The sequence below is a fragment of the Triturus cristatus genome, chromosome 12 (assembly GCF_964204655.1).
Source record: "Triturus cristatus chromosome 12, aTriCri1.1, whole genome shotgun sequence".
Taxonomy (NCBI): domain Eukaryota; kingdom Metazoa; phylum Chordata; class Amphibia; order Caudata; family Salamandridae; genus Triturus; species Triturus cristatus.
The window spans coordinates 368,306,772-368,332,627 of NC_140595.1; the positions used below are offsets into that span (position 1 = coordinate 368,306,772).

At 43.5% G+C, this 25,856-nt stretch overlaps 1 protein-coding gene across 1 annotated transcript in view; it reads left to right on the plus strand.

Moving 5' to 3' along the window:
* Positions 1–25,856, plus strand: part of CDH8 (cadherin 8) — an 815,205-nt gene that overhangs the window by 468,736 nt on the left and 320,613 nt on the right. The window contains exon 5 of the mRNA XM_085636856.1: positions 9,528–9,695. Coding sequence (XP_085492982.1) covers positions 9,528–9,695 — 168 coding nt within the window. The remainder of the gene's footprint in view (positions 1–9,527; positions 9,696–25,856) is intronic.

Here is a 25,856-nt window from a genome sequence, read left to right on the forward strand (position 1 = left end):
GATATCTGCAGCCATCTGTGTGGCTTCTACCCAGTAAGCAGTGAGCAACGGGCTACTCTAGAACATGTGTAGCAACTCCGCTCCCACCTCCCCCATCGCAGACCTGCTGCTCCTACTGTGTGAAAATACCTAGTTGTCTTTCTGTGGGTGAGGTACGCCCTGTGGAAAACATATATATTAAATAACTTAAATTGGCAATTTCTTGATACTTTGGGAACCCGTTCTAATAGAGTCACCCAGTTGCCCTCGGGTATGGGTTTCCACAGGTCATCCTCCCATCAGATTCGGAGCGTCATTAGAGGCAACATCATGTCCTTTCTGACCATCCTATATAAGCAGGTGACAGCCTTGAAGGTGCCAGAGGACGTGACTAGATATTGACAACCCTTGTGGTGTGGTGGTTCTCATAGGCCTGCACCCCAGTGCCTGTGGACCCTGGCCGTCATTGCTTTGTGGAGTAGAAAGTGGTCTGGGGTAGATCATTTTCCAAGCGGAACTCTTTGAATGGGAGGAGTTCCTCAGACCTGAACAAATCACCTTTCATTGATGCTCCTGCAGTTATCCTATCTGTGAGAACCTCCCAGCTCCTCGTGGGGAAGAACCTTCAGTGTGCTCATGGGTATGTCAGGCGAGTACAGGACCCTCACTTGTGTCTTTCGCAAACATCAGGCCCAACAGCACTGCAGCACTTGGAATTCAGTGGTATACTCTCTAAGAGGGCATTCTAGCTTTATCAGTACCCATAGCAGCTGGTGGAGATTGGGTACACAATGACCCATCTCCCGCTCTGGAGTCAGTCTGCCTGTCATCCAATGTGTTAGCAATTGGAGCTGTGCTTCAAGGTAGTAAGACTCCAATTCAGGGACTGTCAGTCCTTCCTCTTCCACAGGTCTTTGCAACGTGGTCAGAGCCACCTGTCTGAGGCCTGCTCCCCATATGAAACTAGTGATGAGCAAGTCGAGTTCTCAGAATAGCGCCCGTGGAATCCATATTGACAGCACCAAAAAGAAACACAGTATTTGGGGGAGTGCAATCATTTTGAGTAGTACAACTCGGACCACAACAGAGAAGGGGGGGCATCCTTCAAAATTCAGTACTCGTTCTAAGAGCCAAATCGTCTTACCAACATTCCCTTCTAACAAATCTGTTTGATCATGGGATATTTTCACACCCAAGTTCTGCAAGCATCAGGGTTCCCACTGCAATATCTCAAATCTCTCTAGGAGTGCCTTGATTCACAAGCATCAGGAATAATCACAACTTCATCAACCCAAACTCCTCTAGTAGTCACCTAACTTCTACCAGAGCAGTTGTCGTATTTCAAAGGAAAATTAGGAGTTCTTCCGCATACAAGACAATGTGATGGGTCAGCCCTCCTACCTCTGTGCCTGGATAGCTGTCCTCAGCTCTGGCGTTGCCTGCCAGTGACTCCATTGCCAGCGCAAATAGCAGAGGTGACAAAGTGCACCTCTGCCTGGTCCCACGGCACACACAATAGCTCTCTGAGATAATCCGCCCCATCAGGCCTCTGGCTGTTGGGTCTGTGTATAGCAATCTGGTACATGCTATAAACCTGTGCCGCAGTAGGAAGTGCTCCAATATGTCGTAGAGAAAGTCCCACTCCAGGCTGTCTAAAGCCTTCTCTATCTCTACTGCAAAGACCACTGCTTCTGCACAGCCTGAGAAGGCACCATTGAGCATCCAGGAATGTGGACTGCAGTTTTTGTTCACTACTAGTGAAGTCAGGCAATATCATGATTTTGCTATTTTCAACTTTGCGGTCTCCCCTTTGTCTGGCTTGGCCCTGGATGTGTTCCTAGTCTTTATAGTGCAGCAGTCTGGCCACCACTGGCTGAAGTGGTGCCCCAAGCGGGGGCGTCATACTGAAACCCTAAGTGCCCCCTCCAGGGTGTAAATTGGGGAGAGACCCTCTGGTGCCACCTCCTCACGCAGCCATCATTATAGGTAGTCAAGAATGCTGCTCCCACTAAACATTCCAGCAGTCTAATCACATGGATGTTATTTTGTTGTGACCTGTTTTTAGCATATTCCGCCCTGAGCTCCAGTGTCCGAATCTTCCCCTCCATGTTGGTGAGTCACTCTTTCATTGTCACTAGGTCTGAGGGGATCTCTGCCAGTTCTCTCTCCACTGTTGTGACCCTTTCTTCCAGGCTTTAGTAGTCACCTTGCAGGATGCCCAGATCTGTTATCAACATGCTCATCTTCAACTCCAGCACCACTCTGGAGGTGGTGATGGCCTGCAGAATACCTTAAAGAGAAGGTCGTCTACATGGTCCCACTTGTAGGGCAGGCGGTCCATCATCCTGTATGCCTTCAGCGGTGTCACCCAAGGTCGGACCCCGAGTATCTGGGTCCTGTTCCAGGGACACCTTGCCCATGATGATAGCCAAGTCATGGGAGGTAAAGCAAGAGAGGTAGTGTGCTCCTATCGCTGCGGCTTGGTGCTAGGAGTGTGTTGGCTTGGTAAGAGGGAGGCCAATTGCCTGTGTCAAGGTTGGGAATCCTGAGATGTTTCACAGGGAGACACCAGCAGCTGCCTCTAGGTATCTCTTGTGGTAGTCAACGTGTGTAACCAGCAACACCTGTTACAGTCAAAGAACTCCCACTGCTAGAGTGGTGTTCAGTAGATCGTCATGCAGGTTGTGACACAACCCCAGGGCTTGTGAGTATGGTTCAGTAGACAAGGCAACTCAGGCTAATAACTAAATACAATGGAAAGTACTTGATCCGATCAACAAGTCTCGGTAGGGGGAGCCTCCCCCAGGAAGGTTCAGTGGGAGTGTAAGAAGACAAACACTAGCGGCCGAGACCCTCCGGCCACAGAAGTAATAATGTTGAAGAGCATGTTGTTCGCCTCAAGGAACAGTTCTCAATGTCAGAAGTTACCAGCCCCAGGTCTCGGAGCCCACAGGGCAGCCAGGTGCACCAGTCCAATCCGGAGTGCAGCCTACTCCCAGCACTCAGGGCAATGGGTCATCTAACAGGAAAGAATTAGGAGAAGTCACTGCACTCAGCTATTAGTGGATGCCAAGTGACCAAGGAGTCTAGTGTACTGTACACGGAAGGTGGCTCTCTGTGACTCTCAGTTAGCACCCTCATGGGCCACCTGTCAGGTTTGCGGGACTGATAGGTTCATGGCATTCTGTATCACTCACCACCTATCCGCAGCTCAAGAGTGTCTCTGGAGTATTACTGTCCGAAGGCGACCAGGGCCCAACTCTGATAGTGGCCCTCCAGCAAGCCAGCAGGTTCAGTCAGTAGTCCCCTACGCAAGTTGTCTCGCCACCCAGGCACAGTCACAAACCCCTCACCTCTCGTTCCTTCCTCTGGTGTTACACCAGTGAACAGTTCACTCCTCTCTTATCACCCCGCAGCAGCCGCTATAGCAGGATCACTCACCACTGGGTGTGCTAGATGACATTCTGTACCAGGGGGGAAATGGTAGGTCTTGTGGCACAGGGCAGAGCAGAGGATTTATTACTGCTTACTGCCCGTCCGTTGTTCCAGCAGGTCTCAGAGCCCTAGCATCTCACATTGTCCAGAGCACAGTCCCCAGCACAGATTCCTAGCAATGCGATAGGGGAAAGCTCTTTAGGTCTTCCGGCCTAGCAGTGCTCCCTGTGCCACTCATTGTCACCCCGAGTAGGCCGCCGTCCAATACCACCCTCCCCTCCTGGGTCTTTGGTAGCAGACATGGCTTCAGGAGCCCCCACAGATGCAGACCCATGGCAGCCATTTGATTGAAGGCTCTGGTGCTCTACTGCAGAGGAATAGTCAGCAGATCAAGCTGGGGTCGCGCCTCTGCTGCTCTCTGTAAGTTTGGTTGGCCCTTGTCCACCATCTTAGAGGCACCCACTTGCTGCTCTCTCAGGGGGCTGCTAGAACTTCTGTGGTGCCTCCCTGTAGTATCGACGGGCAATTGAAGCATGCAATGGGGACAGAGGGGAGTCACAATTTGATTAGATGCTCCTCGGTTCAAGAAATTAAGCAGGATGGTGCCAGATGGAGGATCGCTGGGCAGGCGTTCTGATTTGTGCGATGAGCGCCATAGGCACTTGACCATGCGCATCAAGAGCAAGCGTCCTTCAGACGCTTGCCCAAATATTTAACCCCTGAAGTCCACCGGGCACTTTATTTCTAATGTTAAATGTGTTCCAAAATAGGGATATGGAGCCAATCCAAAACAGCAAGTTTATTGTATTTATGTCTGGAAAGCTCACAGTTCTCCTGACCTACTAGCATAATTCCCATAGAAGGTCTATCAGTTTGTATAAAAAGACTCATAAAAAAGGGAAAGTCAAAAGAAAGAGATATGACCTACAGTCTACATACTTGAATCGGCTGTCTTTGTCTCCTGCACATGACTTCAAATAAAAGGAAAACATATTTTAAAAAACACCAAAGATGAGTTCTTATTTCCTCAGTATGTATGACGCAGAGAACTACATTTGGGGATTCTATTACCCCTGAATTCTATATTCGGAAGAGCATAAAACCAATCATACAACACATTACTTGGATCCAGGTGGTATCTGGGTGAACCCACCCTTTTGGTTTTTGCCGCAACCCATAATCAGGTCTGACCTATTGTGTGTGAACCCTGGTAACACCCACCAACTAAACCATTTGCCTACATACTTGAATTGTTAGTTCAAAAAAATCATCTGATTGATACTACTTCTGAAAGGACAGAGATTTTTCATACAGCTTGAATCCATTTTCTTTTTGTGCCATTTCATCAACAGCATCAGAATTACAAGTTCTTACATGAGCCCAGAGCTACCGCAATCAGTGGAAAATACTAAAATTCACAGGGCCCAGATTCAATTGGGTATGAAGCTGTGACTTTTCAGCTGAGTATGCTGTTGTGCCCCTACAACTACCTCTATATTTGCGACCACATTGCGATATAGGTACCAAGATGGACAATGCAGATAGACCATGCATGTAGATGTTTTTTCTATAGCCCACAACTAGCAAAAAAACTTTGGAGCACGGTATATGATTTAAGAAAAAGATAAGTCAACAATTGATTTTATAGTTAGATGGTTCTAAGAGTGGCAGCGGACTGATACATTGTTGTGATTTAGTAGTCATTTAGGGAGTGCTTCTTTGGCTCCTTCCTAAATTGGAGCAGGAGTGGGATGATCTTGATGGATAAGAGAAAATTGATTGAAAGCGTGTGTGCATTGATGAAAAATTATCTTGACTTTATGCAAAATCTTAACTTATCTGAGCTCAAACTGACCTAATTCACAAATGTATTTGCAATTTGAGGAACTGTGTGAAAAGGACATTTAGGGACTAAAAACACATCTGCTCTTCAAGGTATGTTCTTAATTGCTCTTTCCATGCCATTAACTCAGCTTTTTTTTACACACATATACCCACTTTTTGATCCTTCATCAAACTCAGTTTTCCAAGGATCCAACCTCCTGATGTATCCACTCCAAGACTCGAGACACGGAAGAAGGATGACACTATTTCTACATTTACTGGACTTAAAGATAATTGTATGAACTTGACATTTCAATTTGCCTCTTTCTTACATTATGGTCCCATCCAGTACTAACCTTCATGACTCTTCACTAAACTACAACAGTCCTTTTAAATATAGTCACAACCAAATGCAGGACAATTCTATTCCATCTTCTTTCCCACTACGTTTTTGTACACATGGAAAACAATCTCAGCTTGTAAGGAGTACTTCTTGAAACATTTGTGCATTCCTAAAACATCAGAAATCTACTAAAATCTAAGCACTACATTTATGACTTATTTCTACGAATCATGCATTCTATGGGCATGATTTAGAGTTTTGCAGACAGGTACCCCATCACAAATGTGACAGAAATCGCATCTGTCTTGTTAGAAGTTAATTATGTCCTATTGCACTTGTAACAAGGCAGACAGGATATCTGTTACATTTGTGAAGTACCCATCAGGTAACCTCTAAATCAGGCCCTATGTCTTCTCCAAGCATAAATTACAGGCAGACTCACAACTTGGTTGATGCTTATTTTAGAATATGAATGCTTAGACATTTTTCTTTCAAGTGCCCTCACAGGTTTTGCCTGCATATTGTCCACATATTGTAAGAAAAAGTGCACATATTTGTAAGCAGCTACCATATCCACAAAAACAGACACACAAAGTCAATATGTGGATTCAAGGGTAGATCATGATTTTTATAACTTACCTGGCTTGTCCATGCATTCTCTAACCCTATATTTGTTGATTTATCAAACCTGAAAAATTCTAACAATTTTGAAATTGTGATATTTTAAATACAGTTTTTCCTTTCACTTCATGTGGAAAACATTTTACCACACAAAGACTTCCCTCACACCCTTTTGGTAAATGGGGGTGTTCTCTAACTATTCAACACTTTCTGCTCAATTTTCATCAGTTTCATTTTAAATATTTTTCAGTAGCTTCAAGGATATGACTGTGTGGTTGATCACATCAAAAGTCCCAGGTTTATTTGAGTGCTCCTTACACTTCTTAGAGGCCACTTAGAAATACAGAAACAACTGCATACTTCAAAGAATTTGTGCTTTTCAAATGGCATATGCAGAATTAGACAGACTAGACAGTATGAATAAGGCACATGTTTTTTATTCACTGTGTGTACTTCCTTCAAGTTGCAAGTAAGCCCTACCCACAACTTTGAAAATCAGGCCCTTAATATACAAATTCTCTCAATTTGTGGTGATCTGTCCTTCCAACCCATGTTAGGCCTGGCATCCTTGGTGTAGTTTTCACCTGACATTTTGCCTCCTTTTTTGCTGACTCCGATATTTCCGGCATTAGGACTCTGCATACTTTAACGTTGCTAACCAGTACTAAAGTGCATGTCCTCTTTTCCTAAAACATGTTAGAATTGGCTTATACCCAATTGACATATTTAATTTACTTATATGTCCATAGTAAAGTGCACTACATATGCCCAGGATCTGTAAACCAAAAGCTACTAGTCGGTCTGCAGCACTGATTGTGCCACCCACTTAAAGGCCACTTAAGTAGCCCTTTAAACACGTCTCAGACCTGCCATTGCAGTGCCTGTATGAGCAGTAGTAAACTGCCCTTTCGACCTGGCAAAATAAACCTTTTGCCAGGCCTAAACCTTCCTTTTTAATACACATAAGTCACCCCCAAGGCAGGCCCTGCACAGCCAGAGGGTAGAGTGCAATACATGTTTTACATGTCCTGGTACAGAAAAACTCTTAAAATCATTTTTCACCACTGCAAGGCCTATCTCTACCGTAGGGTAACAATGGTGTTGCCTTATTACATTTTATAGGTGTAATTTCCAAACAGGAAGGTATAGCTGGTCCATGTTTGGTGCAACTAGAATCCTAATTTAAAAATTCTAATTTATGGTGAAGTTGGATTTTAAATTACAAATCTGAAAATGCCACTTTAAGAATGTTGGCCTTTTCTTGCCTTAGCCATTTGGTGCCTGCAGCCTGTCTCTGATCACATGAATGGGCGCAGTTGGCAGTTCGGCTTTGTATATTCCTCCTAGACAGCCATACACAATGGGAGCTTAGGTGTGACTGTATGAGTCATCACAGGCAGGGTGGGAGGGAGTTGCTGGGCCCAGCCTCACTTACACCTGAATAGGATATGTCCTGTCACCACACACATGGCTGCAAACCCCCTGTAGTGAGTTTGGAGGCAGGGCCAGTAAGGCAAGACATCTGTGCACTCTAAATGCATACCTCCACAAGCCTCCGCCAACTTCAAAGGCACAACTGTGTATAAAAGAAGGCTATCTGCCCCCACCACTTCAATACACTTTTGGACCTGTGGATACTCTGTCAGAAAGAAGGACTGCTGTGCTGCTGAAAGGACTGTCACTCTGCTAGACTGCTAATCTGAAGGTGCTGCTGCCTTACTGGTCTGACCTTCTGTCCTCTTTCCTGAGGAGGGAGATATGGGCCTGGAACCCATCTTGAACCTAGGACCCCAGAGTGGGTCAAAAGGCTAGACTGATGGCCTCCTGCTCTGAGCCTCAGGCACATAAAAGACTCCCCAACAGCTCCTGGACCCAACTTCAGTGAGTTCCTGACCCCAAGAGAAGCTTCTCAGGTCCTGGATCATTGGGGTGCAACACAATTCTGCGTAATCCACTGCAAGCCTGTCTCTTTGCATAACAAGCATCATTCGCCCATTTGACTGCCAATGCCAAGATCCAGTCCGCCTGTCCGCGACACCCAGCCAGCTATTCGCATCCCGCTAATCACGACCAGTACACTGTCCTTGCTCCCGGCGACCTTCATCCAAGTGAACGGGACTCTTGGCACAGAACTTGAGAAGGAAAACCTTAAGCGGGAATAATCTGCAACTGTATCTGACCTGCGCTCCATCATGGTCGGCTTGAACTTTCAACTTTGAACTGGTCCATTGCAACTAGATAGCTGTGGTTGGCGCGGTATGCTTTAGGCACAATATTGCAGTTTATTCTTTAAAATGTCATAACTCCAGTTCTACTGAATGGACTTTTGTCATTTTGGTCTTGATGTATTTATTAAATTAAGATCTATTTTTCTCACCTGGTGTGGGATCCTTTTGTGTGGTCTTGTCACTGTTTTACTGTTTCACGTGTTACACAAATACTTTAAACATTGCCTCCAAGTTAAGCCCGACTGCTCTGTTGCAATCTACCAGGGAGTTGAGCATAGGTTAGTTTGGGCTTTGCTTGTGCCTTACCCTGATTAGGATTGCGATTGCTGCTTGACCAGGGCTCACACCCTCTTCAACCACTAACCCAATTTCTAACACCCCAAAACTCTGAAGTGGTTTGCTGCTTAACAGAGTTTGTTAAGCAGCAGTGTGTGAGGCATGAAGTAGATATCTGTAGGGTTGTTGCTAGGGCCATGGATGAATGACTTTCAACTGGTGGACAACTAACTGAAGTTACTTACCCGTATAGAATTTCAAGTTATCAAGTTACATCCCAGGTTCCCTGGCTGCTTAAAGCAACCAAAATCTCTGTGTGAAGCTCAAGGTGGAGTGTAGAGACATCAGTTGGTTCAGGCATTCCTGATTGCACCAATAATTTCTCATTTGTGGGTGGAACATCAGGGCTTCACTGGCAATCCCAGTTACCTCACTATACCTAGAGTTACCACTACTCCTGGTCGCTACGAGTATGGAAACATCTGGTAAATAACCAAACACTCATGATGAGGTCTGTAGTGTATCAACCTATTAAAATTAGGAATAATGTGACACTTCAGCAGCAATTTGGTGATGAAGAAAACTATGAGCTAGGTTTACAAACAGGTGAGTAATGTTTTTGTTAGTTCCACTGAAGCAATATAATGGTGGCTTTGATTAAGATTTGTATTGATGAGCAAAGGGTTTTTTATAACCTTGTCTATAGTTGGCAGGACATTTTTAAAGTCATTTTTATGTCATGTAAGTGAACCTAAGGGTTGTAGTAGTTTATTACATATCAAGTTAAATTGTGTTCAAATTTGTATTGACTCTTATTCCAGCAATCATTAAGACAGCCCTTTCGAACATGGACCGAGAAGCCAGAGAGGAATATCTTGTTGTTATACAAGCAAAGGATATGGGTGGTCACATGGGTGGACTTTCTGGGACAACAACAGTGACGGTAACATTAACTGATGTTAACGACAACCCTCCAAAGTTTGCAATGAGTAAGTACCTATACAAGTGTACATATGTATATTTCAAATTATTTAACATGTTATCGCATTATTTGAAAATTATTCACAAATTCACAAATGCTCTCTGATTAACACAATGGTGACCATTTGTTTTCCCGTGATGATGCATTATGAAAACAATCAAGGTTTCAGTATTATCCTCATTAAAGACTGCTGGGCGTTTTGTTTTAGGACCGAAGAGGAATATTACATTGTAGTACATTTGCTAACCACTACTGGTTTTTCCCAATGCAGCTACCACCCTTTGGTCCTTCTGTCAATAAATATGTGGGTTTGCTAAACACTCACTGGTTCAGAGTGGTTTTCAGGGGAGGAAGGAAGGGACAGTAGTCTAGTGTATGCAAATAGATTCCTCTCATTAAGTCATCTGGACAATAATGAATGCCTGGAGTCTCCTCCCCCCAACAGCAGATTCATAGTATTGACATATAAAGGGGTGCCGGGACTAGTGAGGGTAACAACTTAAACTGTAAGATTCTTAGCTGGATTGTAGCACCGTTAAGAAGTAAAAGAGATGATCCTAGGTGGCTTGATCTTTTAAGAGAGTGTGACATAGTGGGCTTACACGAGACACGGGACAGGGAAAATACATTTTTGGCTGGATGGGTATATGTCCTATGGTGAGCCTGCCCTCTCAGGCAGGTAGAGCAAAAGGGGGGGTGGGGTCTCTTAACATTAATCTCACTCAAACTGTTGGGAACTCATTGTATTGTGGACTCTGGATCTTGTAATTGCCTAGCGATAGAAATTACCCCTACTAACACCTCAAAATTGTTGATTGTCAATTTTTATAATTCTTTTGATAGTAATTTTATAAATGAACACTTATGTAATTTGAAATGTTTTTAGAGGATTACAGAGTGAAGCAAACCACTTTTTATTCAATCATAATCTTGAACTATTTATGTATTATTAACTGTCATGTTGCAGATTTCTTAGGGCTGGTTAATTCTTTTAATTCACACGTTGAGCATACACAGCAAGGGGAATGTCTGAAGGATCTTCTGGCTGAAGTAGACCTTATTCAACCCAGTATACATGCTAATGAGGCGAGGATCCCAACTTTTAAGGCAAGAGGGCGGGACTCTGTAATAGATTATATATTTATTTCCCCTGTACTGTCAACCCAGGTGGTCTCTTATAATGCGCAGCGGTCTCATTATAGTGACCATAATCCCGTCCACCTTGTGCTAGGCCGGGGAACTGGCTTAAATTGTAAACAAGGAATGTCATCTATTGACACCTGCTTAAAACCATCTGACCAGGGATGTAGGTTAAAATGGACTAAGGTAATTCCAGACCTTTTTCTCCAGGACCTTTGGCAGAGCGCCAAGGAGAACTTCGGCCTCTGTCTTTATCCAACAAAACTGGGGGCTGAGGTACTCCCTGCCTTTGAAGGAATCTGTGTCTAGGTGGCGATAGGCCTCACCCCGCCCAGCAAAAGTCGTAAAGAAACAGTCTGGAGATGGTTTGATAGTAATTGTTCTGAAGCACATCAAAAGCTTTTTACTGCCCTGAAACAGGTTCCACAAGATAAAACTTCCATAGCCACTCTGAGAAAGTCACGTAAGTGTGCTTTGAAAACCCACAAAAATTAAATTAAAGGTGAAGCATGGATTGACCTGCTTCCAAATGTGGAGGTCCTTAAGGATAGTGCCAGATTCTGGACAACAGTAAATAAACCCTTCTTTTCTGGAACTGACAATGCTCCCCTAGAATGCAATATCACGGAGGATCAATGGGACTCTCATCTTAAACTCATATATGAGGTCCCGGTGGAGCTGGGATCCCCCGCTTCCCTAGATCAAAAAATGGGCATCTCTGTTTTGGTTTTCAATGAAGGAGAAGTAGAGCTAGCAATTAAGCAAATGACTAGCAATCAGGCCCCTGGCCTGGATGGTGTCCCGGCCAATTTGTACAAACAGAATCCATCCCTCTGGTCAAAAATTCTAACTAAAGTTTTTAATGTGGCTAGTCAGCAGGGATTTCTGAGGTCCTGGTCCCACTCCACCATTATTCCGGTTTTCAAAAAAGGCCAGAGAGGTGAGCCAAGCTGCTATAGGCGCTTATTCCTGATTGACTCTGCTGTAAAAGTGCTAGGGAGAATGATTCTCAGCAAAACCGTAGATTGGCTGTATGATAGTGGTATATTAACCTCCAATATGGTTTTAGAAAAGGTAGGAGCACACTGGACCAGTGTCTAAATTTGCACTTCTTAGTTGGGAAATACACAGTGGCCAAGGCTGGGATATTACAGTTGGCCTTTATGAATCTATCCTTGGCGTTCAATCTAGTTAATAGATCGAAGCCATGGGCTCTATTGATTGATATGGGAGTGGATCACTGCTTAGTCAACATCCTGGCCGACTTACACAGGGATCTTTTTGGGAGTGTGAAAGTTAGCCAAGATGGCACTTGCAGACAGCACTTTAGCATTGGTAGATGTGTCAGACAGGGCTGCATTTTAGCTCCCCTGCTCTTTACCTTATATATAAACAATTTGGACTCCTCCACATGTTCTGCCAGCCAGGATATTCCCTGCGTAGTGGACAGGTCTATCCCTGCCCTCCTATACACAGATGACGCTGTATTGTTGCCTCGCACAGCTGTAGGGCTCCAGAGGCTTTTGGATTATTTTGGGGCCTTTATGCAATCTGTGGATTTAAGTGTTAATACAGCCAAATCGCACATGATGATTATGGGTCAGAGACCAACAAAGTTTAAAACCTTTTATTGTGAAGGTATAGAGCTGTCTGGGTGACCTATTTTACCTATCTGGTGGTATTGTTTGATGAGAGGGGTTTGTAGGTTCCTCAGCCGAAACCTAAAAAACATGCCATGGCAAGATCTACAGCAGCCGTCCATGGTTTTGCGCAGCGACTTGGGGACAAGCCAATTGAAGCTATGATTAATATTTACAGATCCAAATGTATTGCCATTGCGAAGTATGGGTCTGCAATCTGAGGATATAAATCGGTGGAGGGGTTACAGATAGTTAAAAATAAGTTTTTAAGGAACCTGCTGTCGGTCCCTCAATCCACTGCTACCTATGTCATACATCAAGAATTAGGCATTGGCAATGTATCTGACCTGATAGGGCTGGCCCCAGTTGTATGTTGGCTAACGATCTGGACTAATCCAGATTTGGTGTTGAACCAAGAGATTGCCAGTGATTGTGTTTCCTTGGAGAGAGCAAGCCGCATTGCGTGGCTACAATATGTCATATCTATTTTAAACAAACTAGGGCTTCCCCAACTGTTCGACTCTCCAGAAAAAACAAGGAAAGAGGACCTGGCGTGGGTTAAAAAACATCTTTTAAACCTGTTGTTTTTAGAGAGAGAGAGAGGCAAGTGAGATAATGAAACCTACTGTGTCACCAAGCCTTGTCGTCACTTTCTTTTAATTAGATTTCATTTTAACCTCATTCATTGCCTACTAGCAGATTTGCAGGATTGGACTAGGGTGAATGACCTAGGTCCATGTACATGTGATAATTTCTCTACCCAGGACATTATGCACTTTACAATGTTTTGTGATTATTTTAGCGATCTGCTTAGAACGTTTTTAATTCCTATTTTAAAGGGAAAAGGCTTTATGCAGGTCAGACCTACACTATTATATTTGCAGATGCTGAATGACCCTTGGGAGACTTTTAATATTGCGAGCTTTTTAGTGACTGCTGTGAGGCATAGGAAAAAACGACACTTTATGTTATGTAACGCGGTTGTTCCTGTATGAGCAAATGAATTCTGTTTTAACGTTTGCCCTTCCATCTGAGAAGTTTTGCTATATATGATGTATTCTGGATCGCTTGTCTTACCCTGAGATTTCACAGAGTGTAATTTTTTTAACAAACTCTTCTTTTTAAACATGAATTATCGGTAGTTTGTTTTATTTGTTTATCTATGAACTCTGGTGATGGATGATATGTTTTATGGCGCCCAAGATTAATTTATAAATTCCTTTTTAATAGTATTGTTTAATAAATGTTGTATGCTGTGTACTTTTCTGGTTTTTATTAACCGAATAAAGTGGTTTTGACTGAGTGGCTTTCACTTCTCTAATTGACAGCATGAACTTTAAGTTTAAAGTGCTATGACGTTAAAGACTTACTTTTATTATGTAGATAACTCAATGAGAAAATGCAACTGTCCAAAGATCATAAGGTCACTGGTACAACATTTCTAAAAAATATGATTTTGTTACAATTAATGCTATTGCATTTAAGTTAGGATTGTATTGGGTTGCAACTGCACCTGCCCATATTATCTTTTTTCAAAGGCGACTGGGAGACTTAATTTGTGAGATGATCACTTCAATATGTACTGCACCTATTTTTCAATTCAAGCTTTATTTCAGCCGAAGGCCATAAAATCACAGATAAAAACAATAGAAACAACTACCTGGGTTGTTATACACTTGAAAACATAAAATCATAACTCCAAGTGACAATGAAATACTTTATGGCCAAGCAGTAAGTGGAACAGTATACTCATTGAATTGGAGAAAGCGCCAATGATCTTTTCAGAACACCTTCAAAGGAAAACACTATTAGACTGATAAATTCAGTGATGCAATACTACAAATGTACAATCAAAGCAACAAAGATAGACAAATGTGCTTCTAGCTCGCAAGTAAAAATAAAAGAGACGGAGGACAAAAACATCTGCAGGGTCCGTTTTGTGCTCCTACACTTCGAATAATTTCGCTCAGTGCTTGATTTAGCTCTTTTACACAGCTAAAATTCTCAAATAAAAACATTGGAATTGTTTTTGTAAAAAGAGACAGCATAGGGTCAAAAACCAGCTTGAATTCAGAGGTTTGTTATTCTACTGGTGCACCCAAAAGATTTCATAAGTAGATGGCTTAGGACGTTAGGGGAATTAAGAAACCATGAGCCAGCTATAAACAATACATTAATAATTCAATTAGCAGTTTAGCTAGCAGCTTCGAGCTTGAGGTTGCAAACACATTAGGCCCAAAACATTGTGTTCAGACCAGCATCCATCTACGCTGTCACATATAACTTATTAGATCTTATTTTCCATGCTCACATTAGGAATCTGGAAGCAACAAACACTATACACTCCTCTGTGTCATGTAGTCTTATTCCCAGCCTCACCCAACTTGACGCCTCCACCAACCTGAACCAGGTAGTAGAGAACTTCAGTGCCTGGATCACCTGCTACGCTGACTGAGCCGCCCCCATCAAACCAGGCAAGAAGCACAGACCCACCAGACGAGCCAACTCGTACTCTCCAGATCTCAGCGTGGTGACATATAGATGCAAACAACTGGAAAGAATATGGTGCTTCAGCAGAAACAACCAGGGATTGAGCCATTTTTAAGTCTGCCTCAACTACCACCACCTACTGAAAGCCACGAATAGGAGGGCGCTGACACAGCACATCAAGGCCGTGCCAACCAGACCAAGGAATCTTCACTATTGTCAGAGAGTTCACCTGCCCATCTGCCACTAAGATCTCGATTTCCTCATCCCAGGAAGTCTGCAACGCTTTTGCATACCAGTTCCACAATTAGATACCCACCATATACTGAAACTTCGATCCTTAAGCCACTAACCTCCTCAGCATCTCCACTCCGCAGAGACTGCCGACACCCAGGCCCTAATGAACTCTATCCACTTGAGAGCACCCACCAACCCATTCCCCCATCAACTCTTCAACCTTGGAAGCGATGAGATCAGCCATCAGCTAACCACCATCTTTAATACCTGCATCATCACAGCCACCTTTCCCGACACCTGGAAACACGCAGAGGTCTGACCCCTCCTTAAGAAACCCTCTGCAAACCTTTACGGCCTCTAGAATTAACATCCCATCTCGCTGCTCCCGTTTCCCCCCCAAATCCTGGATATGGCCATAAACCTCCAACTCACCGAACACCTGGAGATAAAGAACCCTCTAGACCGCTTTCAATCAGGATTAAGGGACAACCACAGCACCGAGACAGCTCTGATCACTGCGACTGCTCACCCTATTCAACAGAGGTGAATCAGCCACACTGATCCTTCTTGACCTCGCCTCCACTTTCGACACCGTCTCCCACCACACACTCATCAATAAACTGCACCCGATCGGAATCGAAGATGATGCTCTTGAATGGATGGCATCCTTCCTCACAGGGTGCACACAGAGGAACAGTCTCCCTTCCTTCACATCACAGCCCAAGCACACCATCTGCAGCATCCTGAAAGGCTCATCCATCAGTCCAACCCACTTCAACTTATATATGACGTCACTAGCAGACATTGTCAGACCTCACAACATCAACAACATCTCCTACACCAACGACAACCAGCTCATCCTCCCACACTCAGGAAGAACGTCTCAGCCTGGATGAAAGACAACTGCCTGAAGCTCAACATGGAAAAAACTAAAGTGCTGATTTTTGGCAGTCAAACCTTCCTCTAGGACGACTCCTGGTGGCCATCGGAGCTCAGACCGACCCCCACTCTGAAAGACCACATGGGCAACCTCAGTATCATCCTAGACTGCAAACTCTTCATGAAACAACAGGTCAACGCTGTCCCCTTGGCTTGCTTCCACATGCTCTGCATGCTTCGCCGAATTTTCAAATGGCAGAACAGTGAGCAGGCCTTCATCACCAGCTGCCTAGACTACGGCACCACACTATATGCAGGCGCCACCAGCAAATTCTGGGGAAGACTCCAGAGGATCCAGAATGCAGCAGCTAGACTGATCCTCAACATGCCCAAAAGGACCCACATAACCTAGCACCTAAGAGACCTCTGCTGTCTCCCCATCCAGAAGAGATGCCACTTCAAGCTTCTGACCCACACCTTCAAAGTCCTCCACAACCAAGCATCAGCATACATGAACCACCGCCTGAACTTCCAGCAACCACAGAGAAACCTCCACTCTGCCCACCTCACCCTCGCACAGACACCACACATCTGCCGCTGCCACATCGGTGGTCGATTTTTCTCCCACCTCACCACCAACTTCGGGAACGCCCTTTGCCTCCACCTTCGAACGGCTCCCTCATTGGCAGACTTCAGGAAGGGACTACAGACCTTGCTCTTTGACTGAGACCCGCAGCACATCAACTGGGTATCCTCAAGGGTGATAAGCCACGCTATATAAGTACGGCTTGATTGATTGATCCAAGATACTTCCCAATAGTGGAGGATACTCACTGACTTGCAGATGGAGGTGATCCAGTTTTTTCGGGGAAGGGTGTAGGTAGGACAGAATAACAGAAAGTGATCCACACTTTCTTCAAACTGTGGGCAAAAGGGACAAAAGAGACTTAAGGGGTGATTTTTACTGCACCTATTTATTTGTTGGGTCAGATTGTTGTTTTTTACTATGTGTTGTATTTTTCCTTTTTGACTAATAATATAAAAAGTGTAAAAACAGCTGTGCTTGTTGCAATATTATTTATGACGTAAGAAAAGAATGTTTTTTCTAAAAATATTGATTACAATCTTAAGCAACAGTTTTAGCTGAATTGATCATTCTTAACCTGGAGGCTTAAAATTGATTTTGCTCCTGCCCTATTGCACGGTTTTTGATTTTCATATTTCTTGCAATCTGCATGGCTGTGCCTCTGCAACAGTTATGAGATTGTAAGGAACGCAGTTCCAGGCAATGAAACTTCTGCCTAAAAAGTCAGACACATTGGGGTAACATCCTTGCTACAAGGAAGAGAGTGGTGAAGCAAAGCACAGTATAATTCACAAAATGACCCAGTTATTTCCCTAAGATGTTGGAAGGACAGGGGAAGCAGCTTAGAAACACAGCACATGTTTTGAAGAATAGAACAAGGTTGGCTCATGAGATAATCTGAGTTTGCAATGGGTATAACCCCGAGGGAAAATGAAGAAGGATAAAATATATCAAAACCCTCAATGTTATAAACAACTCTCCACATAACTGGTGGAGGGAAAGTGTTGTGGAAAAGGCGCAACCTGGTATCAGGCAGGGAACAGTGCTCAGTGTCTTCTGAATTTCTTTGAGGTTGGCTAATGCAGCAATCACGTTATGCATGAGCCTATATCGAAGATACCAGGAAAGACACTTAGTTAAAAAAAATTAACCTGACCTTATGTAATAAAATCTGGTGCCCTAATGCTCTTGGGTCAGGTGTGAGCATTAAAAAACTGCAAAAAAATTTAGAGATGCGGGGTAGGATATCACATAGTGAAAGTTCAGAATATGAGGGGTACAACAAGGAGCCTAAAAGAGAAAAACAGAGGTTGTATTGTTTGCGTATTGCATATTAGAGTGTCAAACAGAATATATTTTATGAAAGCAGCAGGGAAAAATCTCTCAGAATGGAAATGAGCAAACCAGCACTATATTAGGTGGATAGAACATTTAAGACAAGACTGACACCGCAATTACTGAATATCCATTTGGTTTTCTAGAGCAGAGGGATTCTGCCAGAATCTGTCAGGGAGGCGGTGCTATGAGTATTGCCCGAACAGGGATGAGATCTTACTGATGTACCGTCATACAGACCACTCTCCTTTCTGATCACTGATGGTAAAATCTTGAGCGATCTGAGTAGTTGGCTGAAATCACACAGAGCCTATGTGGTAAATGTTTCCTGAACATTTCTTTTGGTTTCTGTCATTTGGTAGTAATCATGTCACCATATGTGATGAAAAACATTAAAGTAATTCTTTTCAGATGTCCTTTTTTACTGGATTTAAGAACATGTCAATGGCGTGGGCCATCGTATTCTTTGCTAATAGCTGATATCTTGGTTTCCTGAAAGTGTGCCAATTTATATTGAACTCTTCCTTATGTTCTACCTGCATCCCTTACTGATTTAGAACACTTTCAGATCCATATAGAAATCTCCAGATGATGAAGAGGATAATAATAATAATATTATTAATAATAATGATTTTTAGAGCATGTCAACTACCCAGATGTACCATAATGTTAAATACATTATTTTTAAATTGCTCTGTCATTTTTTTTGCTAAACACCTAATTAAACTAGTGCATTTGGGGACGCTGAATCCAGGACAGGTGGCGAGAGCCAGCAGCAGCGGGTCCAAGGTACTCCAACGACCAGGCTCCCTTGCTTCTCCCATGTCACTCTTTGCGCCCGGAGGCACATTTAAACGGCGGTGAGCACCAGCAGCACGGGACGCTGATTCCAGGACAGGGGGGCGAGAGCCAGCAGCAGCGGGTCCAAGGAACTCCAACAACCAGGCTCCCTTGCTCCTCCCACGTCACTCTTCGCGCCTGGAGGTGCATTTAACTGGCGGTGATCACCCACGGTGTGGGATGCTGAATCCAGGACAGGGGGCGAAAGGCAGAAGCAGCGGGTCCAAGGGACTCCAACAACCAGGCTCCCTCACTCCTCTCATGTCACTCTTCGTGCCCGGAGGCGCATTTAAGTTTAAGCAGCAGTGAGCACCCACAGCACGGGACGTGTGCAGGACTTGTGCGGGACACGCCCGTCCACGGTTGAACGAGGATGGGACAACCTTTTTGGTTGGCCACTTGCTTCAGAGGTGATTCCCGGAAAGTAGCTGTTCAGCCCTCATACAAAGGATTTGGGGCCCCCAAGAGTCAAGCAAGAGGAAGTCTAGGACGTTAGTAGGCAGCTCGGAGAGCATATGGTGACTGTATTTCTTTCTCTTTGAACTTGTGGTTGCTCAAGAGCTTTAACGGTATGTTGGGGGATAAGGTAAGCCTCATTTTACGAATATGGGCAAGAGGAAAGCAACTACCGCTGACCCTATTTTCACTAACAAAAGGGCAACCATTGACTCTTACTTAGCCAAAGCGGTGGGGGCAATCACACAGGAGATTGATAAAGCAGAGAGGAGATTGTAAATGGGCCCTACGGGCTCAGTAGTGCCCACATTATCCCCGGGGGACTCGGTAGGAGTAACTGACACCGGCCCCAGGTCAACGGGATGGACAGCACACTGTCCGCAGAGGCCGTGGCACAAAAGAGTGGTGAAACCGGCATAAGTCTCGCATCTACAGCTATGGTGGGTGAGGGTCAAGGGTCTACCCAAATTGTGGATAATAAGGGATCTAAGGAAGAGGTGTCACCAGCCCCCAAGAGATCACTGAAAGCAAAGAAGAAATATGAGCCAGCAAGGAAAATGGAGACTCCAAAAACCCTGCTTTACCGGACTGATCTGGAGGAATTTTGGAGCTCACTGTGGGGCACAGTCACAAACTTGATGACCGATCTATTCTCGAAACTCTGGGACAAGAAGGAAAAAGAGCTATCAGACTCCAGAGAGACACTGGGAAAAGTGCAGAACACGCTGGAAACTATGTCTAATGCACCGACCCAGAGTTGGGCTCATTCACAGTGTGTCCTAGTTCACGAGGGAAGTGTGAGTTAGGAATCTACCCACCAAACCCAAACCCAAATAAGTCTCAGGGGGTGGCCTGCAAAATGGTCAGGGGGATCAGGTGATTGAGATGAGTAATAGGCCTAATCCCAGCATACAGGAGGAGGAGGAGGGAGGTGGCAGGGTTCTGAGAGACAGACATTTCCCATCATATTTGCAGGCAAAAGGAGGGGCAAGCACTAAGAATATTTATAGCACAGGGTTGCCCGTGATAGATCTCTCCCCGGCCTGTTGTCCGATACCATAGTGCTGGTGGGGGTGCACAGTTTGGGAGTGGGGTCGGAAGAGTCCACAGTCAACCTTATTAATAAAGTGGCCCACTGGCTAGGAAAATATATAGCAGGTTTAATATAGGGGACCATCCTCACATCCTGATGGCAAGAAGGGTCGCCTGGATTGGAAAATCAATAAAGACCTTCAAAGGTGATGTGGTGATCATCACCTTCAGATTCCCAGAACTAGCCCGTAATATTTTGAGACAAACGGCTGAGTTCTCCTTTTATGCTTAAGACATCCAACCTCTACCATTATGTTTCTTTTATAGAACCACTCCCAACACCAGAGGAGTCAGTAATGGGAGAAATAGGAGTCAGATAGAGGGAGGAGTGTTCACTGAAGAGAGGAGGAGTGGGTGCTTAAAATTTCATGCTCCGCTGTCGGATCTTAATGATCCAGACTGACAGAGGGTGAGCATTATATACAGCCTAGCTCAGTCAATAGTAATAGACTCCCAAGCTCAGCTAGCTATGCCCTCAGGGGAACAACAAAGAGAGAGTGAAGACCTTCCCTTAAATCACCACTATTAGAATGAGCAAAGAGGACTCCAAGGCGATAAGATAATATCGGTTAGGCTACCCATTTCCCAGGGAGGGAGCGAGATTGATCTGATATCCTGGAATGTGGCAGGGCTGGGTGCAAAATTTGAGGAAAAAGATGGATTCAAACCATATCCGGTAATAAGATAATTTGTTTATAAGAGACCTGGGAGGTGGAAAATATATATTTTTGGGAGGGATATAAGTTGTTCTTCCTCCCAGCGGAAGGTTCGAGACATGTGCGTGCAAAGCGTGGCCTAATTATCTTTATTGCCCATGAGCTGTGTGGGTCAGTGATTCAATTAAACTGGAACTCGACAGTGGCGCTAGGAATAAAACTGGTAGTAGGTAGAATGAAAAGATTTACAATAATTAATTTTTATAATGCTAAAAATAAGAATCCGAGTGCTTCAAGCATGAAGGAGCTAGCTGGGCTCCTAGACCAACTGCAGGGGGACGACCTCTCACTGGGTTATTTGATTGTGCTAGGGGATTTTAACTGTCATTTATGTCCAAATATAAGGCAAAACACTGGGGTCATTTCATCATGTAGGAAAGCAGATGAATGGCATATGGAACACTCAGGAGAGGGTCAGGAATTAAATGCTCTTTTAAATAACTACGATCTAATGTTTACACTTCCAATGGCCGTAATACCACCTTCTAGTCTTTATCCACCTACCTATAAAGGGAGGGGTTGTGCATCCATCATTGATTTCATTTTTGGGTCTTCAGAGCTGACACATAGTATTACATCTAGTAGGAATATAGAAAGCCCTTTTAGTGATCATAACCCTCTGGTTATGGGGATGGGAATTCAGTGGCCGAAAGTAGACAATAGCCGAATGTGGGAGGAACAATAAAGTCAATTGACCAGGGGAGGCGCCTGCGATGGTCATAGGTTGACTGTAATGTTTTCTATTTATCCCTGTTTAGGGAGAGGCAACAGGAGATTTTGAAGTGCCTCGACATTGCTCCATCAGAGGAGGATGTATTAAGATATTTTGACACCATAGCAAAGTCAGTGAGGATTCTTCTAACTGTCACTGCAGTCATGTCCCACTCAGATAATCCAAGGTGGTTCAACAGGGAATGCTCACATGCTCTGAGGTCCCTTAAAGCGGCGCTGAAAGAGACACCCCGTAGTAGTTCTAAGGTCGCTAATTGTCGCAGGACTTATAAAAAAAGTTTTGAAGGAACGGAAGTCAGTCCTACAAAAAAAGGCCTGGGACGAACTGGTTGAGGCCAGTGAGTTGAAAGATAGGTCTTTATTTTGGAGTGTTATTAACAGACCTTGCTTCTCTGAACTGGACAAACCATTCATGTGTCATCATATTACACAAGATCAGTGGCCACTTCCAATCAGTTTATAATTTTGGGGAGGATTCTCACTGTAATAATGCATGGGAGCCCCTCTCATCTGATATGTGTATCGAATTTCAGTTAAACAAGGTAATAATAGGCATAAAGGGACTGTCTAATAACAAGGCGCCGGGTCCAGATGGGATCCCCCCTGACCTGTTCAGAAGTAATATGGAGGTGTGGGCCCCTATTTTAACTAGGGTTTTGAATGCGGCAGTGTCATCGACCATGCTCCAATCTTGATCAACAGCCATCATGGTCCCTATCTACATGAAGGGGGACAAAGACAACCCTAATTGTTATAGACCTATTTCGTTAATTGACTCGACCGTCAAGGTCATGGGGGGGTCATACTCGATAGGCTAGTGGAATGGGCAGACAAAATATAAAGTAATCTCGGAGGCCCAATATGGTTTCCGAGCAGGCAGATCCATAGTGGATTAGTGCCTGAACCTCTAACAGGTGATAGCCAAATACACAATTGCTAAAGCCGGATCCATTTACTTAGGTTTTATGGATCTCACTGCAGCAATTGACAGGGTAAACCGAAGGAAACTATGGGTCCTGTTAGATGGTTTGGGAGCAGAACACTCAATTATAAATGCCCTGATGTCCTTATATGCCCACACTACACCTGCGGTACATTTTACCCAAGAGGGCGACCTCACGAATAGTTTTAAATGCTCAAGAGGAGTGCAGCAAGGCTGCATTCTTACCCCTTTTTTATTCACGTTGTATATTAACGGGTTGGAATCTGCCATGATATCCCTGCATGCTGATACGCCAAGAATAGGCACAAGATCAGTACCAGTCCTGCTTTACGCAGATGATGCCATGATCATAGCACAAACCCCAAGAGCATTGCAAATCTTAATTGATGGATTTGTTTCCTTCATGAGGGAACTGAATTTATCTCCTAATTATGCGAAGTTGTTTGTGATGTAAGTGGGCTGTCGAGGTAAGAGTGATACTTTTTACAAGGCAGGCTCCCATAGCATAGCTAAAGTCCCAGATTTTACATACCTCAGGGTTTTATTTGACGCCAAATTAAATTGGAACATCCTGAAAGAAGAGAAAGTGGGGGATACAAAGAAGTCAATGGGGGCTATTGCGAGCTTTGCATATAGACTAGGAACATGGTCACCCGGGGTGATTTTAAAATTATATCGATCAATTTGTGTTTCTAAAGCGCTGTATCGGAGTGAAATCTGGGGCTATAAGAATATGGGGGAGCTTCAGACGACACAGAATAAATATCTGAGACGGTTATTAAAGGTTCCTCAAGGTACCCCCGCCTATTCAGTCCACCAAGAACTTGGGGAAGGCATGTGGCGGATCAAGTAGCCGTTAAACCCCTTCACTGCTGGTTGAACATTTGGACAAAGGAGGAGGCCTCACTTAATCATGAGATAATCCGGAACTGCCTCTCATTGGAGCATGCGCTTAGAATACCGTGGCTAAGATATATCAAAGACACTTTGTGCAGCCTAGGAAGACCAAACATGTTTATATATTGTAGTTCAGTGAAGATAGGTGATAAAAAAACTAATCAATGATCTCTATTTTAACAAGGTCAGCATGGAACGTGGTGACAAGGAATTGTTAAAATCATCAGTTAGAGCACATGCTTTAGTGAAATCAGTGCAAGCAATTGAACATTACTTAACTACATTAACTAGTGCTTATGACCGTTTTGTAATCACAGGTTTTAGATTCAATATGTTCCATCATTCAGTGGCTGTCCCTATCGGATTTGTAGCGCAAATGAAGATAGAGGACCCTGTGGCTGCGACAATAGGTCTCCACAGGACATTTTACACTTTGTCTTTTTATGTAAATATTTTACACATCCCCGGCAATTGAATCTTAAACCATATTGAAAAGCTATGTGTTTTAGACAGGCTTGAATTGCGCTTTTGCACATGCAACTTCTTCAGAATGAACACACTTTATTTGTTGCTACACACTTTTTAAGAGCAAAGATGAGATCAAGGAAATTTCAGAACGATTAAGACAGAGGGGGGCGTTCTGTAAATTGTTAAATGTTTGAATTAGGCACCGAGTAATAACAGCATTGAGACTAATGCATAATCTAGAGACCCCGCAAGAGGAGTGTATGATGTGCTGTTACCCTCACAGTGATGACAAAATGAATTAGCCCTTTTATTATGACTCTGTTATTCGTTTTTAATGTATCTTATCTTTTATGGCTGTATGCTTTGCTGAATAAAGATTGTATTATTATTATTTTATTTAGTGCATTTGGCAGACATTGGCATTGATTGGATTGGCAGGAATTAACAAAATCTTGCACCCTCTAACTTTAAATCCACTTACTGATATATGCATTTCATATTTTTGAAGCTTTTTACTTACAAGTAGATTAATTAAACCAGTAAATTTCCTCTCAACTATTTTAATAATATAGTTCAGAATCAAACCAAGTTGCTGAAGTGCTGTATTTTCAGGTTGCCCGTTACTGTATGTGACAATTATCTCATGCAATAAATTGTGACACCAAGGCGTTTGGAATTTTTGGGATATGGAAGTCAATGTCTATTAAACGTTTTTTGGGAATACCATCGCAGATTTTAATGCTTAGTCCACCAATATCTGCATGTTCTGAGGATTACAGACATGTTCCCCAGGTAAATTCCAGTGGTGTAAATTTCAAAATTCCAGTGTGTGTGGTAAGAAGAGCTACTAAACATATAGGAATTTCACTGGCCACTTGTAACGATGGCCCTAGTGTGGCTGTTCCAACTCCATTCAAATATTTGTAATTGATTGATTGCATGTAAATTAGTCAATACATGTATTCCACTTTTTAAAACAAAGAATACAACACTTTCCCCTTCAAAGTGCTCCAAAATATGTATATACAAACGGCTGCTCTCTTATGATCCTAACATCTGAAATAGAGCGATGTGTTGCATGTGGCCAGTGAGGCTATAAAGACAATAGTTTACTAAAGAAGATAAAAACAACAAATATGTTCACAGTTCTTCCCATGTGGTGAGCACCATTGTTCTCATTTTTGCACTAGAATGCTGGAGGAGTTTTTCAGAGGGGTGATAGAAATGTACTTAAAGAAATGACACACAATCAAAATGAATGGCATAGGGCATCTCTCAAAAAGATAAAGCCAAGTAACTATAGGGTTGAAACTGCATCTCTAGAAAAGGTAAAAACATTCACTGATTCACAAATCACCTTTGTCAATATTAAATTGGAACAAACACTTTTTGAAACTAGTGTTGAAAGTTTTATTAAAGTAAAAGCCCAGATTTAACCAAACATTTGACACTAAGCCGTTTCCATGGTTACTATCTATAACTGGCTAATGAGACTTTCCTTTTCCTAACCAGGGAGAGCCTGGGAAGCCCTTGGCTGCCAGAGTTTCATTGGAATACCACAATCAACAATATGGGGAAGGCTGCAGTAGCTATTTCAAATAATCTGTTTTTTTTCAAAAGTGACTGCGCATGTAAGAAGGACAAATATAAGGCCAGGAACACTCCTTTATTTGGTGTGGATTCTAAATATTGAGGGCCTTATTCACAAAGATAAACTTAC